This window comes from Egretta garzetta, unplaced genomic scaffold (genome assembly GCF_000687185.1).
Source record: "Egretta garzetta isolate BGI_Z169 unplaced genomic scaffold, ASM68718v1 scaffold27, whole genome shotgun sequence".
Taxonomy (NCBI): Eukaryota; Metazoa; Chordata; class Aves; order Pelecaniformes; family Ardeidae; genus Egretta; species Egretta garzetta.
The window spans coordinates 2,830,432-2,847,056 of record NW_009260400.1 but is presented as its reverse complement, the minus strand read 5'-3'; the positions used below and the strand labels follow the sequence as shown (position 1 = coordinate 2,847,056).

General features: G+C 49.5%; 1 protein-coding gene and 1 long non-coding RNA gene across 8 annotated transcripts in view; one reads left to right on the top strand and one right to left on the bottom strand.

Moving 5' to 3' along the window:
• LOC118452752 overlaps positions 1-8,347 on the bottom strand; it is a 32,592-nt gene extending 24,245 nt beyond the window's left edge. The window contains exon 1 of the long non-coding RNA XR_004842586.1: positions 8,336-8,347. This is a non-coding gene — a long non-coding RNA (uncharacterized LOC118452752). The remainder of the gene's footprint in view (positions 1-8,335) is intronic.
• TSNAXIP1 (translin associated factor X interacting protein 1) overlaps positions 1,512-16,625 on the top strand; it is a 31,026-nt gene continuing 15,912 nt past the window's right edge. For 2 of the 7 annotated variants that reach the window (XM_035898856.1, XM_035898850.1), the window contains exons 1-5: positions 1,513-1,766; positions 3,454-3,557; positions 7,927-8,020; positions 12,347-12,543; positions 15,529-15,664. In XM_035898856.1, coding sequence (XP_035754749.1) covers positions 3,471-3,557; positions 7,927-8,020; positions 12,347-12,543; positions 15,529-15,664 — 514 coding nt within the window. In that variant the 5' untranslated portion in view covers positions 1,513-1,766; positions 3,454-3,470. Of the gene's footprint in view, positions 1,767-2,090; positions 2,173-3,453; positions 3,558-7,926; positions 8,021-12,346; positions 12,544-15,528; positions 15,665-16,625 lie in introns of those variants that run through there. The other 5 variants (XM_035898855.1, XM_035898853.1, XM_035898852.1 and 2 more) reach the window with 4 other exon arrangements.

Below are 16,625 nucleotides of genomic sequence, written 5' to 3'. Positions count from 1 at the left end.
GCCCGCCTGGAAAGCGTGAATAAACGGCGGGCAGGCTCTCTAAAGCTGCTCCGGGGACTTCAGGACACAACATTTCTCACAGCGGAGCGAGGGACTCGCCGAGGGACGCCCGTGGCGTTCGCTTGGCCGCTGTCACCGGTTACAGCGGGCTGTCCGCGGTAGCGCACAGCTTGGAAAGCGGTGCCCGCCCTGCTAGGCGTGTCCCACATCGTTCCTTTATCAAAGCACCAGCCCCTTACCATCCATCCATACCTAGTTCTAGTTAGAATAGTCACAGGAGCAGAGAGGTCTCCGCTCTGTTCCTTGCCTGGAAGGGGATGGCAGCCCTTTGCCCTGCCGCCCAGCCCTTCCCTGCCTGCTGAGCGTGCGGGGCTGCTCCCCGAGGGAGGGCAAGGTGGCTGCCAAAGGTGGCTGTGGCACAGACCCTCTCCCAGGCTGAGGCGAAGCTGAGCGATGAGTTGGGTCCAGAGTGAGCAGCTTGGAGACGGGACTGGGGACAAGGCTGCAGCATAGGTCCAAGGCGTGTCCAGGGGACAGGGTTGACAGTAGCTGCACCTACAGAGTAGCTCGGGGTGGGGGGCATGAAGGCCCAGGCCTGGGCTTAAATGGAGCTCCTGGGCCAACTGGCAAGAGGGTGGGGGGGCAAGGGTCTCCACTGAGGCTGCTCGGGGTAATTAAGGCCCATTGGAGGCTCTGACAACTGCCTGGGTGGCCTCAGATGGAAAATTCTGGTGTCTTCGTGGCCAAGCCTGATTTTCTGTGTACATTCTGAGCCTCCCTCTGGCACAGTGAAGGCCTAATTTATACCCGCAGATGGGTTTTTATCTTCAGATCGCAGACCTGTATGATGCAGGTAGTCTAAAAGTGTGCTCTCAAGGCCTTTTCTGCTGGAGAACGCGGACAGCCACGAGCCATGCCTACATCTCTTCAAGAACATTTGTGTATAGCAAAAGCAACTTTGATTCCATTGACGCTGTACATTTTGTGCTCCTGGGAGGTACCTTTCATCAACCCAGGGAGTTTTTCTTGCTTCGGTTTTGCTAGCTTTCCCAATGCTGAAAAAGCCACCATGACCAAATCCAGGCTATCTGTGCCATGGTCCAAGCAATAGTCATTCTCACTCATGGGGAAAGTCGTAGGTGCTGCTTTTTTTTTCACTTGGGAACAGGCACCTTTTAATTGCCAAACATGGGCCATCTTGTAGTTGGAGACTCTGCTTTTGCCAGGTGAGTTAAAAGCTGTCCTGGCTGGTTGTGCGCTGGCTGATGTGGCTGTAAGGATTGCCACTATCATGAAATCCCACCCTGCAAGGGAAAAAACAGCCTTGGTTGGTAAGCGCACTTGGCTTTTATGAAAGCAAATGGAAGCAAAGAGCGCTTGCTCCCTACTTTAAGTATCAACCCAGTAGCAAATTTGGCTGGTTGCTCTTGTTGGGACAGTGAGGACGGTACCAAACATTGTGCCGGTTATCAATAGCAAAGCCTGGAGCTCAGCTGCACCATGAATGTTTCCAGCAGTCCCCCCCTGTATATCATCCTGGGTGATATTTTCATCCATCGGGCACTTCGTAACTGGCTGCTCACGTTGGGTATGCACTTTCCAGACTCACAAGCTCCAACCATATATTTAATTAGTTCTATATATTTTGAAATGTTTCTGTCTTGCCACGGCACAGGACTGCTCCCAAATCTTCCTCCAAGGCTCCAGATGGCCAAACACAGATCAGCAGTCTGAAACACATCCTGCCCAGGAAACAGGAGGCTCCGGTGAGTTGAAGAATTCCAGTAAAACACCCAAACTTTGGCTAACGTGGTCAACTTTGAATCTTGCTGGAAGCCCAGGGACCACCCCAGGGACCACCCCAAACTATTAGGAAGTCAAGCAAGTCCTTTTCATTTTAATCTTTCTTTAATATATATATATAGGGAGAGAGAAAATCTATACGTTGCTGCTAACTCCTGAATTTCAGCTTCAGATGTCATCTTTGTGAATTACTTACTGCATTTTTAAGGGTGGAGGAAACAGAGGAGGAACCTAAATGTTGTTCTTGGCTGCAGCCTTTCGAGTGGACGCACACGCCAGATACTGAAGCCAGAATTTGACCCATACAGTTTCAAAAAAAAAAAAAAAGGCAACCACACGACTGTGTCCTACAGGAACATCTGGTCCCTGGTATTTGTCAGTCTTAGTAAATAAAATAAATGAGCATGGGAAAAATCTGTATTCAAATGATGAGAAAATCAGTTCCAGGAACGTGTATGCCCGCAAACTAACGGGCAGTTAAGCTCTGTCAAAGTCCTGTGTTATTTATTTTTAGGCTTGGTTTTTTCATTGGCGTTTTGGCTGCGGTTCAGAAATGCGCTGCGGCTGAGACAAGCTCTCCGTGCTGCCTTAGCACCAGAGGTTAAAGCACTGTTTTCTCCCTAGAGCTGGGACGCTCCGTGAGCACTTGCCCCATTGTACAAATGATTTTCAGCTCGCTAAATTGGAATTTACTGTTTCTCCAATGTAATCTTCCCACTTCTTGCACTGGAATTAGGGCCCTTAAAACTCCCGAGGCTTCACATTCAACCGATTCAGGGCTTGACCAGTCTGAAGCTTGGGGGTTGGAAGTCAAATCCTTCCGGTTGGCCAGTGACTATTGTTTTTGTAAATTGTACAGCCCGAATAGGGATGGATTTGTACTGGATGGTTGCAAACTAATTAGTTTGTTGTAGTAATGACTATAAAGCAGAGCAAGCCAGCAGACCTGGATTTTTCTCCCCCCAAGGAAATACCAAAAAAGTTCCAAGACAGGAATTAGCAGCCTCTTAAAATGAACAAGGTTTTGCTTTCGGAAGAACTTACAGTTTCTGAAGGAAATTTCCTTCATTGCATTCTTTTTGCCATTCCTCAGACCTTACCTTCATTGCGTTCCACACCGAGGGAAATGCAGCTGGTTCATGTAGGGTCACCAACCTGCATAACTAAGTAAATACATGAACACTCCTAATCTGCCTGGGTTAACAAGACACTCCTAATCTGCCTGGGTTAACGAGGCTCAGCGTGCCCTTACCAGGGCGCACCCCAGTGCAAAAGACACAAGACCCAAGCCAAACCCATCACTTTGGAGTAGATCTGGATTAATGCAAGACTGATTTCTTTGTGTGACGCTTCCTGTTCCAGTGGTCCCATAACCCAGGCAGCACGAACGACAGCTACTGGGAGATGGTTTAGAGCTGTTTAACAAATGGTACCAGGCTGGGACAATGATTTCTCCAAAGCACAAACCTAGTTTATTTGGTTTTTAGGTGTGGTCAGTCCTGGCTGAGACGGGTTCCAGGGTACGGTCCTTGCCTTTCTGTTTGACTGTACTGGTAGGCAGTGGTATTGATTCTGGATTTGGGCTCTCTGTTGTGAGCTTGGGGTCCTCAGATACAGCAAATGGGATTTTTTTCCTCTCAATCTTTTCAGCTTTCTGCTAGAGGCCAATGGTCCACGTGGCCAGCATTTGCATCCACACAGACCGTCCGAAGGGACCACAAGCCCTGCTGCACCCCGGAGGAGAGGCACCCGAGGTGAGCTCAGCCAGTGCTGCTGGTTAAGTCACCAGGGTTGCTGGAAGCGGCTTCTGAAAATCAAGCCCTCGCAGAGCAGAACCTCTTCTAGCATTAACGAGAGCAACAATGGTGGGTTACCCCACCGGAGCTCGGCACAACAGGGAGGACATTGCTGGTTCTGTAGCTCTGCAGGAGATGTCAAGTATTTGTGTAACAGCGAGTCATGCATGGTGTAAACACCACTATAAAATGCTGCCATGTAATGATTCACTGGCCGATGTTGTACAGGTGCTGTCAGGGCCCCAAGTGCACCAACAGGCTCTGCTGGCTCCTCTTCAGTTCCAGGCATTTGGGCACCTGGGCTCAAGTTCAGTTCTGATGCAGCACAGCTGGGTAATCTGGAGCCAGGGGCTAGAACAAGAGCTGTGTGAGACAGAGACATGAGAAGCCTTTCTTCGGGCTCACTCACCTTTGGTTCCTGCCGGAGCTATGGTGTAGCCATGTCTGTCTTGTACCCCCCCACCCCTGGCCTGCTGACTCGGGGTCCCAGCTTGGCATCCGACCTTCCTCATCATGGAAACGTTGAGGTTGGCAAAGCCCTTTAAGATCACCAAGTCCAACCGTTCCCCTAACCCTGCCATCCCACCACTAAATCCTGGCCCTAAGCACCTCCTCTGCCCAGCTTTTAAATACCTCCAGGGATGGAGACTCAACCTGGGAAGCCTGGGCAGCCCCTTCCAGTGCTTGACAGCCCTTGCAGGGAAGGAATTTTTTCCCAATATCCAACCTAAACCTGCCCTTGCTGCGGGTTTGTCTGACCATCACCGAACGATGAACGACCCTGGCTCCCATTGAGGGACCTGCTCTGCTGTTCTCGTTCAAGCCCTGCTGGGCAGGTCACTGCCCCTGGTTGCCTTGCTGTCACCCTGTGAGGTCCCTGCTCCCCTTGAGCACAGGCACCTCAACCCCCAAGGGCGAGGAAGAGCTTGAAGAGCCTCTTGGTGCAATCAGGGCAGAGCTGTGGATGATATGATAAGGACAGTTGCGCTTTTTTGTTTTAATTCTGGCTGGGTTTAAAATGGAAGACACATGATAACGTCCAGCAAAGGCACATTTGGTCTAGGACCTCCTGAGGAACCTGGGGCCTCAGGAGATGCAGAATGTTACCCGTTCTCTTTTCGAATGGCTGTTTTCCTTGGCACATTTCAAATACTGTAATTAGCATTTATTCTTTCCTGCCACAGAGAGCCCACTCACCTGGCTTTTCAGACCAAAAAGTGTTAGGAAGTTCTTAAACTGAAGAGCAGTAAGAGCAGAATGTCTGGAATAGGAATTACATCAAGGAATTTTAAATTGGCTGCTGTAAGTTTTGGGGTTTTTTTACTGTAGTACTTATATATTCTCTCATGTAAGAATAAAATCCTGCTGTGAAGCAATGGGCAGGAGGAAGAAAACCAAGACCTGTGAGCTGATTGATTATGAGTTCTTTCCTATACATATGACGCATGTCTCCATTCTTTTCCCATGTCTCTGCAGCACTAAACAGCCCTTTCTCGCCTTTCCAAAGCCACGATACTTGGAGCAACTGGAGTTCTACCTAAGGAAAGAGCTGCAGTCCCTTGATCTGACTAAAGACAACTCCCAGGAACTGAAGTTACAGGTCTGATACAAGGTTCTCTTGACTTGAAACCACATGCTGAGATGGAGGACTTAAATTGGCCACCCAAAGGAAAAAGTAGATGAAAGGAGCAGGTGCCTGTGGCTAACATTGGAGAAATGGGTTTGCAGCTCACGGTAGGGAACTTGCACAGAAAGCAGTTCATTTATATCTTGGGTTTATATGGAATCATAGAATGCTTTGGGTTGAAGGGACCTTTAGAGGCCTTCAGTCCAACCCCCCTGCAGGGAGCAGGGACATCTTTAACCACACCAGGTTGCTCAGAGCCCCATCCAACCTGGCCTTGAACATTCCCAGGGATGGGGCCTCCACCACCTCTCTGGGCAACCCATCCCAGTGCTTCACCGCTCTCATTGTAAAGAATTTCTTCCTTCTATCCAGTCTAAACCTACCCTGGTTTAGTTTAAAACCATCACACCTTGTCCTGTCACAACCGACCCCGCTAAAATGTCCGTCCCCATCTTTCCGATGGGCCCTCTTTAAGCACTGAATGGCTGCAATCAGGTCTGCCTGAAGCCTCCTCTTCTCCAGGCTGAACAACCCCAACTCTCCCAGCTTGGCCCCATCGCAGAGGGGCTCCAGCCCTTGGATCATTTTTGTGGCCTCCTCTGGCCCCGCTCCAGCAGGTCCCTGCCTGTCCTGTGCTGGGGACCCCCGAGCTGGATGCAGGGCTCCAGAGGGTCTCATCAGAGCAGTGGGGCAGAATCCCTTCCCTCAATGCTGGCCATGCTTCTTTTGATGCAGCCCAGAACACAGCTGGCCTTCTGGGCTGCCAGCGCATGTTGCCAGCTCATGGCCAGCTTTTTGTCCCCCAGTACCCCCAGGTCCCTCTCAGCAGGGCTGCTCTCCATCCCTTCATCCCCCAGCCTGGATGGATAGCGGGGGTTGCCCCCACCCAGGAGCAGGACCTTGCACTTGGCCTTGTTGAACCTCACGAGGTTCACATGTCCCCACCAGATCCTTCTGGATGTCATCCCGTCCCTCAGGCGTGTCAGCCGCACCACTCAGCTTGGGGTCACCTGCAAACCTGCTGAGGGTGCCCCTGATCCCGCTGTCTGTGTCACTGATGAAGATATGGAACACAGCACTGGTCCCAGTATGGACCCCTGAGGGACACCACTTGTCACTGGTCTCCATCTGGATATGCAGCCCTTGACCACTGCCCTCTGGATGCGACCATCCAGCCAATTCCTCATTCACTGAACAGTCCACCCCTCAAATCCACATCTCCCCAGTTTAAGGAAAAGGATGTTGTGGGGGACAGTGCCAAAGACCTTTACAAAAGCCCAGACAGATGACAGCCATAGCTCTTCCCTTATCCGCTGATGCAGTTGCTCCATCATAGAAGGCCACTGGGTTGGTCAGGCAGGACTGGCCCTTTGTGAAGCTGTGCTGGCCATCTCGAATCCCCTCCCTGGCCTCCATGTGCCCCAGCACAGCTTCTAGGAGGATCTGCTCCATCATCTGCCCAGGTACAGAGTTGTTCACATCTTCTTGTGTATTCCACATCTTCTATGCCTGTCTCCATTTTCAAATCAAAACCCAAGTCTTAAAAGACAGGGTAATCTAAAACAGACGTGAAACAGAATTTAGTCACTAAACTCCTGAAGACTCCCGTGTAACCCCATAAAGCAGCAAGTGCGTAGGTTCCCAAATTGTCACTGCAAAACCTCCAATTCCTGAAGTTTGGTTTCTGCGTGTGACAAGAAGGGCCCTTCCCATCTAGTTCTTGCCTGGGCCTAATCAGGATCCCCCATATTTGCAGCTTCTAATGGGCCTGATCCTGGGTTGCTTGTTGTGAGTGCTTGAGTACCCAGCTCACAGAGACGTTGAGATCCGCCATTGTCATTTAGAACACAGAGTGGGATGAGTGGGTGCTCCCATTTTGGTAATATCCCGCAACTAGATCATTTACACAGACTGGGAAGTTTAGATTGGATTTGCTCTGCACAAATTAATTCAACTTCTCATTCCCAAAGGAATCCTGTAGTGATGGGGAAAGAAAGTGGTAGATGCAAGAGAACAGAGGGAAACAGTCACTGATGGCACAAGAAAGCCACCATCTCATAACCGTGTTTATGCTTTGGAGATATCTTCTTGTGTCTTACCTTACAGGTTTAATGGTATTTACCAGCCAGGTACACTCGTTGAGAACATTACTTATTGTTACCAAACTCTTCCCATGGCCCAGGGACAACCCGGAAGTTTGGCTAGCCTCTCTGAACAAATTTTATTCTTATTATTGATACACAACACCTGCAGAGAGGCTCCCTGCTCTGCAGAGCTTGCCATTTAACCTAACAGGACAGGCCACAAAAGCAGCATTATGATCTTCTTAGGGATCCCTAACATCCACGTTGTTATGGCCATAGCGTAACCTGGGTTCCAGCCTGCTCCACCTGAGCTGTATCGTTTCCTTTTGGAGCCATGCCCTGATGGACTTGATCAAAACTTCCCCTTGGCCACTAAAGCGTTTGTTTGCTCTCCCTCGTGCTGCAGTGCCTTTCCTCAAGGGAGCGAACCTCACCTTCATGTGATGTGTTTTGGATGGCAGGCCAAAGGCGGAGACACAAAATACAATGTGGTAGCAGTGTTTTCATACTTATTCTCACTGTCCTTTGATGCTGTTTGCATTGGATAAAGCAGCACGCTCTGAATTGCGAAAAACGTGCCACTGTTTGTTTTCTCAAGCTCTCCTTCTTCCCTCAGCCCTACAGAGAGATCTTCGAATTCTTCATAGACAACTTCAAGACCTATAAGCCCTTGCTGTCAGCTATAAAGAACGAATATGAAGTTACTTTGGGTAAGCTCTTGAACTTGTGCCTGTGGGGAAAATACCCTAACAGAGCTGTGTTCTTATGGAGCTCAGTTGTGTCAGATACATGTATGGGATGAACAGCCTAAAGTGATGTCCACTGGTAAAACCATTTTTCTGGTCAGTTACATCTATTTCCTTCACACATAAGATGAAGTTGTTGGAGGATTTGGTTTTCTCCCTATAATATTTCAGATTTTTAGATTTAGATTTAAGTTTTTTAGATTTTCTACCATGAATCTACAGATTCACTACACCATTCAGGCAACAGCAGCGTCTCAAGGTTTTTCTGGCATCAACCACATTTGTAGTGGAGCACATCATGCCAATACATTTGGATGCGCTTGCTCTGTTCATCTGAAGCTTGAATGACTCCTGGGGCAGGGCAGGGCAGGGCACTGGCCAGTCCCCATCCGTTCTTAGTGCGCTTCAAACTCCGCTCGACATTCAGATGCCATGGCGATGCCGGTATTTTGTAAACAGTCGCAGCGGGCTAGAAATAGATGTCACCAGGAGCCCGTTTCACCCTGGGCACCGATCAAATGTCAACGGTTTCCTACTGGGATGGTCTCTTAAAGGCTGTATCTCATTTATCCCCGTCCCTGCTACCTGATCACAGTCCCTCAGTACAGACAAAAATCTCTTTGCACAGTGTGCTTCAACCAGGTGAACAAATCCATTTTAATCATTATATAAAACCATCTTTATTTAGATCAGTTTCCTTCCAGAACTCTTCAGCAGACATTTCTTTGCTTCAGCCCCCGGAGAGGTCACTGGTGTCCATGCTGTAGCCTATGTTAGGCAGCTTTCTGACGCTTTTTTTTTTATTTTAAGCACTTATTTACTGACTCCTCCATATTGCCTGATGTGATATTTCCCTTTTTTTTCTTTGAAGTCACTGGCTACCCAGCAAAACGTATCTTTTATGAGAACTTTATTTTTAGAAATCAGCTGAACGTCAGTGAACCGATCTGCCATGGCAGCAAGTGTACTTGAAGCTCTAAGAATATAACAAATGGAATATATATATTTTTTTTTTTTAAGTTGGGATTGGGATCCTCCCACTTGTCTGTGTATCAAGGGCTCATTTTCCTAACTACAGATTTGACCTTGCTAACGAGACCTGCAGGAGAGCTGACCCTTTGTAGCGAAGGGCATTGGACGGGGTCAGCCATAGGCAATTTTGGGGTCTCCATCTCCCTGCCTAGCCGAGGAAGCAGTGACCTAATCCAAGCGAACAGCTCATGGCCATGGAAACAAGAAGGTCCCGCTTCCCTGGTCCCGCTGGCGTGCTCCCTCTCCAAGCTGAGCCAGCTCACCCTGCAGGGAAAACAGACCAAGAGCTGCAGCATTTCCTGCTGGTTTAGCGAGCGGAATTGCTCACGGAAGCGTCCGTGCTAGGGAAGACACAAAAGCCAAGCGTCAGAAAGAGTACAAAGGAAAGAGAAAAGGAAGGAAACTTACGGAATTGTAGAACTGTACTCCAAAGTGCTCATCTTTATTCTGAAATTATGTCTGGTTCTGCTTAACAAAACCCAACAGCTTTAAAATGGATGAGAGGTAGCCATTGTGAGGGGTCCTGATGGCAGGGTTTCATATTCTGATTTATAGCACAACAGTGCTTAGCGTCTCAAGGTGCAGATAAACGGGACGGCTTGCTTGGGGAGATGTCTCACCCCTCCACCTGCAGCATTTCAGCTCCCTTTCGGACTGTAACTACACCGTCTTTACAGTATTGCATTTCTCAGCCAACTGGATGTTCTCTCTGTGGTCTGATTTAGTGGCCATGCCTTGCTCTGGTGTTTCTGCTACGCTGTACTAGCTTAGCCGATGCCATGTTCAATGTTATCACCGCTACACCCACTGCTGGGGTGGGTTCTCCCCTTAAATCTGCTGGCATTGGAGCCTAGTCCCAGGACAGCCAGAATAATCTGGTTGGGTTTTTTAAAGAAAAAACTATTCTGAAGTGTTGTCCTAAATCTGTCCTGCTCCCAGTGTACATTTAGCTGCACCATTTTGGCAGCATGATGTCTGAAGTAGCTTGCACATTGCAGAGCTGAGTGCGCAGAGCAGAGGCAGCAGCCGCCTCTGAGGGGAATGGGGACGCACAGCCTGTACCTGTACCCTGTGTCTTTGGCCAGGACTGGACATACAGCCGCAGCCGTAGCTCCTTTGGGTGTTCAGGTTGTGCTGAGCCAGTACTGAGGCTTTACGGCGTTGTGTCTGGAGTAAATCCACATGAACGTGACGGTATTAAGCAGAATTTGGAACATAGCACTATGGAGAATCATAGAATCCTATCACAGAATCATGGAATGCTTTGGGTGGGAAGGGACCTTTAGGGTCACCCAGTCCAACCCCCTGCAGGGAGCAGGGACAACTTCAACCAGATCAGGTTGCTCCATCCAACCTCGCCTTGAATGTTCCCAGGGCTGGGGCCTCCACCACCTCTCTTGGCAACCCATGCCAGTGTTTCACCACCCTCATTGTAAAGAATTCCTTCCTTATAATCCAGTCTAAACCTGGTTTAGTTTAAAACCATCGCCCCTTGTCCTGTCAGAAGAGAGCCATCAAATCCCTACAGCTGTTACCTTCATTTGAGAGAAAGGTTGTGTTGCTGGGAGCTCCTCTAAGACAAAGCCGAGTGACAGGGTAAGGTCTTCATAGTTACAACATCCAGAGCTGAATCCATTTCTTGATTAAAATAACACTCAGATTGCTACGTCCATGGGGCCTTCACATCGACCCCTTTGTGGTGCTCAGACCGCTGGGTCCATCCAGCAATTCCATACCTGCAATGCGCTGCACCACAGCCTGAATTCTTCCTAAGGGGGAGCACGTCTGTCCTTTCTCAGCATGGGGGGAGTTACGAGTGGTCACCAGAGAGCTAACATTCTCCGATGGCCCTGGCCAGCGTCCACACTACAAATAATCACCTTGGCAGCCAACAAGCTATGCTCTCACTTTTGATGTCCTGGGCAGCTACAGTTAAAAATGCCATTGTGCTTAAAGGGGTTTGCTCATGGCCAGGCGTCAGTTGCAAAAGACTCAAACTACGCCTCAAAACAAGGTGGCTGAAGTTTTAACACAGTCGCACTGAGAGACCAAAGAGCGTGGTGGCAGAACCCCTGTGCCAATGCTCTCATCTTTGCCATCTCGTGTCCTGTTACAAGCATCACAGTGGAAGGGTTTTGCAAAACCTTTGGTACAGTCACAGCGGGGGAAGGAAATTCACGCCCAAGTATAATAAGAAAAGTGGTTCCTGTTCTTGAATTTATGTACACATTTTAGCTTTTAAAATCTGTTGTGCAGAATTTGTACGTAAATACTAAAACCTCCAAGTCTAACTATCCAGCACCCGCTGGTGTCTCTACCCTTCTATTCAGGAGCAGGAGCGAACTGTTTTGCTTGCCCAATAACGCAGTTACTCAGAAACCGAGCAACGCTTGCTCGTGGCCTCCTTCCACTCACACCATAGCCTGTCTTTGGCCGTTTTGTTCTCCTGGTGAAATTCCATCTGGTCATAAAACCAAGCCTCCCTCTCCAGAGGAGGTGGCATCAGACTAAATCCTACCGTGTAACCATAACTAGGACGCAGGACCCAAGTCAAGTACGGCCCCCGAGCGCCTCAGGTAAATCTTTAAGAAACAGTTTCAAGTCAAAGGGGAAATAGCTGAGAGTGCAAAGCACTCATTACGGCAGTGGAAGCCAGGAAGAGCACAGGAGTTCTTTACTAGATGTGCTGAAGAGAAAGGCAAGGGGTCAAGGCACACCTAAAAAGAGGGGGGAGTGGGTAGACAACAAATTCGTGTACAAAAGCTTGCATGGGACCATGCATTTGGAGACAAGAAAGCAGCTTGAAGTTCATGAAGAATGTGCCTTCACAAAAGAGGGTAAATCACTAATAACTGGCTGTCTTTAGCCCCATACGCCGCCCATGCTCAAATGGTGCCACCTTCCCACTAGTGAAACATGACGAAGCCACCAGCACTCATTATGTCTTACCAAAGCCTTAGGTAATTGAGAACACAAAATAAAATACTGCTCATCCCTTGTCTTACAAACCAGGATAAATAGCACAAGATGAATCAGAAATCTTTATGGAGTTCACATGCGCAGGTGGATAAACAACATGATATAATCCCCAGGGATGCTACTTCCAGCCCTCAGGCACTCACCAGGCCAAGCAGTAGAGGCTCCATGTTCAGTTCCACTTCCCACCAGCACTGTTTCGAGGTTGAACATCCAACAGCCCAGCTGAGTAAAATTCAGGCTTTGTTGCTCATTGTATGCCCCCACCTCTGCTTTCTTTAGCTCATCAGAAGAGGACAATCCGTGCCCTACAGCCCCTGAAGGCTACAGTCACAACCATCTCCGAGGAGTGCACCCGGCAGATGCTGGCACTGCAGGAAAAGGAGAAAGATGAAATAAATAAGTTAAAGCAAGAGAATCGGCGTTTGCTGAAGTTCATTGACAACATGAAGGAAGAAAAGAATTCTCTCCAGACTCAGGTAAATTAGACAACGACGAGTCAAAGGTTTCCCAGCTTCAGGTGGATGTGTTTTATACACCCAATCCCTTCCCTCCCAGCCTCTTGTCCTTTGATGCCAGTGGGAGTGCTGGAGCAGGCGCTGAACCCCTGGCATGGTTACGATGCTGGATCTTGGTCAGCTCCAGGGAGCGTCCTGTTCTCCTGGGACAGGCTCTGCTGCTGCTGTCGGGAGTCTTTGCTTGTACCTCTTGTCCCACCCGGCTCTTCCAGTGTCATCTTCCCAGTACTAACATTTTAAGTTCTTATGCAAAAGTACATGCACTCTTTTACAACACTGCACTCCTGGCATCTTTAAATCTGTATCAGCCATCCTACTGCTGGTGCCAGCACGGTGATATCTATAGGCAAGGTCAGCGAAGTCTTTCCAACTGAAGTTACCGCTTTATATGGTTCTTGAACAGCTTTGGCTGCTCAGGCTGAAAGGCCACCACTGCTGGAGAGGAATGGGAGCAGGGCTGCTGCACAAGAAAGTATGAGCCAGGAGCTGAGGGTGACTGCCATGCAGTCGGAGCACCACTGAGCAGGGCATGCACCCGCAGCACCAGGCGAGGTGCTGGTAGCAGCAGTTCCAGACAAGGTATTTAAGGCCAGGGAGGAGGAAGCGAGCACTCAGAAGCAGCAGGGGATAGGGCCAGAGCCAGGACTGGAGGCAAAACTGCAGCAGACATCCCAAGGGGCCCATCCAGAAGAAGAGTGACCTACGACATCAGTCCAAGGGCCAGTTAGGATACAGAGACAGGACTGGAAGCCGATAGACCTGCAACATAGCTCAGCAAACACCAAAAGCTTCAACCTGAGGCTCAGGGTCTTTTTGCAGAGGTGATTCCTGGTGGAGCTGACCAGTGGGGCTGGCTGGCTGAGAGGAAAACCAGTGATCCACTGGTGGATGAGATCCTTGGCTGCGGGCAGATGGTGTGTGGGTGGAGGGTCCAGCTGAGGCTGATGAGAACAACTAAGGTTCTTGGGGCCCTGACAGCTACTGTAGGCAATTCAGGAACTATCAAAGAAGCGTTAGTTGGAAGGAACGTCTTAGAGTCTCCAGCCCAACATCCCACATGAAGCAGAGCTGCTGCCTATGTTCCATCGGATCAGCCATGAGCTTGGCTGGCCCGAGTTTTGAGGTCCTCCACCTCCCTGGGCAGCCTGTTCCAGGGTTGTACCATCCTCCTGGTGAAAAATGAGCAGGAGGAAGAAACAGCTTGTCCTTGTCAGAGGACAATCCTGCTGCAGTCAGAGCGGTGACAGCACCATGAGGAGCTCTACCTGAACTTGCCTTCATCCACTGGTTTAAGTACTAAGATTAAGTGGTAAAGGTGCAGAAGAACAAGCTTCAGGACAGACTGTGCAGGCTCCTTATTCATCTAGCTAGTGCCTGGTGAGCCTTAGAGGCTTTGGTTTTGCTGCTAGATCAAAATGCTCATCAACACCTCTTCCATTGGCAGTCCTGGAGCTAGGCCAGTTCCACTTGTTGGGTATGCACGGGCCCCAGTGCTCCCAGGAGCCGCAGAGAGCCTTCTCTGAAAGGAGCAGCTGAGAATTTATGTGAAGTTACCCAAGAATAGAGCCCAAATCCAAAGTCTCCTTCAGGCTACTCAAGTTTTGCAATTTGGGTGAAAGAGGTTGGCAAAAATAATTCTGCTAAAACCAAAATTCCGTTTTTGAGGCAACACTGAAATCTTCTCGCGGTGGTGCGGGTCGATACTCAAAAATTCCTCAGAAAGAACCACCTAAGCTGCTGACTCGTCTGCTGGTGGCAGCGTGGTTGTGGCTACAACGGCGTAGGGCCACGGGCACGGTGTTGCTACAGAGGGCTTGCGTTTTTGTGAGAGTAACGGAATTCAGGATTCTCATCAGAATCAGACCGGAGTCTTCTGAGCAACAAGTAAACCATCTTGATTCCCTCCCTGCTGGCAGACAGGCAGGCGTGGCAGTGACAGGGTGCACTCACATGATGCGATGCACGCTGTGGCAATGAGCTATGGTTTTACACATAATCCCAGCTCTTAGACTTCCAGATTTCTGATGGGTTTACTTTGCTACTAATTTAAGATGCAATTGAAATTACAAATTGCCACAAAAAATTAAAAATGCAGCACAAATACAATCCCGTGTTGCCATCCAAGATACGTTTCTGGCACCAGTTCCAGTGGAGTAAATTGAGAAGTGGGAGCATCTTTTTTTTTCTCCTCCTGAGTGACCAGCAACAGGGACAGAGTAATGTGCTGGAAGGTTCTCTAGAGACAGGCTTCCAACAGAGAAATAGTGTAACTCAGATGATGAAATGTGTGCAATTCACTCTCTAGAAGACTAAACACTCAGATCCCAGAATCCCAGAATGGTGGGGGTTGGCAGGGCCCTCCAGAGATCACCCAGACCAACCCCCTTGCTCAAGCAGGCTCACCCAGAGCAGGGTGCACAGGACATCGTCCAGGCAGGCTTCGAATATCTCCAGAGAAGGAGGCTCTACAACCCTCCCGGCAGCCTGTTCCAGTGCTCTGTCACCCTCAAACATGACATCCACCCTTAAGGTATTTGTACGTGTTGATGAGATCCCCTCTCAGCCTTCTCTTCTCCAGGCTGAACAAGCCCAGCTCCCTCAGCTTTTCCTTGTAGGGGAGATGCTCCAGTCCCCTCATCACCTTTGTAGCCATCCTCTGGACTCTCTCCAGTAGCTCCTCATCTTTCTTGAACTGGGGAGCCCAGAACTGGACACAGATAGAGCACTTTTTTGCACACTACACCTGAGTTTGGGGTCTTCTGTCTTATTTCCACCCAGTCCATCCTTTTCTACAGTGTTGCCCACTCTCCTGCTCCCATTTTTTCCCATTTTGCTCCCCTTATCCCACCCTCTGCTCCTTAGTTTCCGTTCCAGACCCACCACACCAGCCCCCGAGTTCCCACCCATACCACGCTCCTGACTGATTCAAGCCTCTGCTTCCTGCAGGTGGAACATCTGCGGACAAGTGTAGCCGAGGAGTATGCTCGCTATCTCAACGAGCACAGTGCCCACAAACTGCTGCTAGCAAAGCTGAATGAGATCCATAATGAGCGGCTGGACATGGCACGGCACCAGCTCCAAGGTAGAGAAAGTGGTGCTCTGTAAGAGCCGCTCCTGCCCAGGGACCCAAATGTGCAGCCCTGGGTACAGCATATCAGGGAAAATCCAGAAGATCTCTGAAATAGCTTCTGACACGTTTCGATTCCTAGAAGTTAGACAAATTCATGGCCAAAAAGTCCATAAACAGGTCAGAAAGGGAATAGGTGGGGTTGTACCTGACGGTCTGATCCAATTCAATAAGTCACTGCTCGTGTTCTCACGCACTCTTGCTTAGTGCTATGGGTAAACTGAAGACAGGAGCTGCCCAAAGCAAAGGTTCCCTGTGGATGTTGCCTCCAGTGCCAACTGTCAGCACCCAGCCACAGCTGCCAGCTTTGTGCCTGTCTGCGGAGAAAGCTGAAACTGCTGAGATTCAGGTGGCATAAATACCTGGCAGAGGTGGCTCTGTTGATCCACAGCCTGGTGGCCGGCACCCATGGTGCTACTGCTTCCTACTCACTGGCTGTAGCCACCACATCTGTGACCCCTTCCATGAATCAAAAGCAAGCCCGAGCCTCCAAACATGCATGGGTGCACACGAGAGGGGGCAGGACAGCAGGTGGGAGTCATAGAATGTTTTGGGTTGGAGAGGACCCCTAGAGGTCATCTAGTCCAACTCCCCTGCAGTGAGCAGGGACACTGCTAACCAGATCAGGTTGCTCACAGGCCCATCCAACCTGGTCTTGAATGTTTCCAGGGATGGGGCCTCCACCACCTCTCTGGGCAACCCGTGCCAGTGTTCCACCACCCTCATTGTAAAGAATTTCTTCCTTATATCCAGTCTAAACCTACCCTGGTTTAAAACCATCACCCCTTGTCCTGTCACAGCTGGCCCTACTAAAAAGATTGTCCTCATCTTTCCTATAGGCCCCCTTTAAGTACTGAAAGGCCACAATCAGGTCTCCCCACAGCCTTCTCTTTTCCAGGCTGAACAACCCTGACTC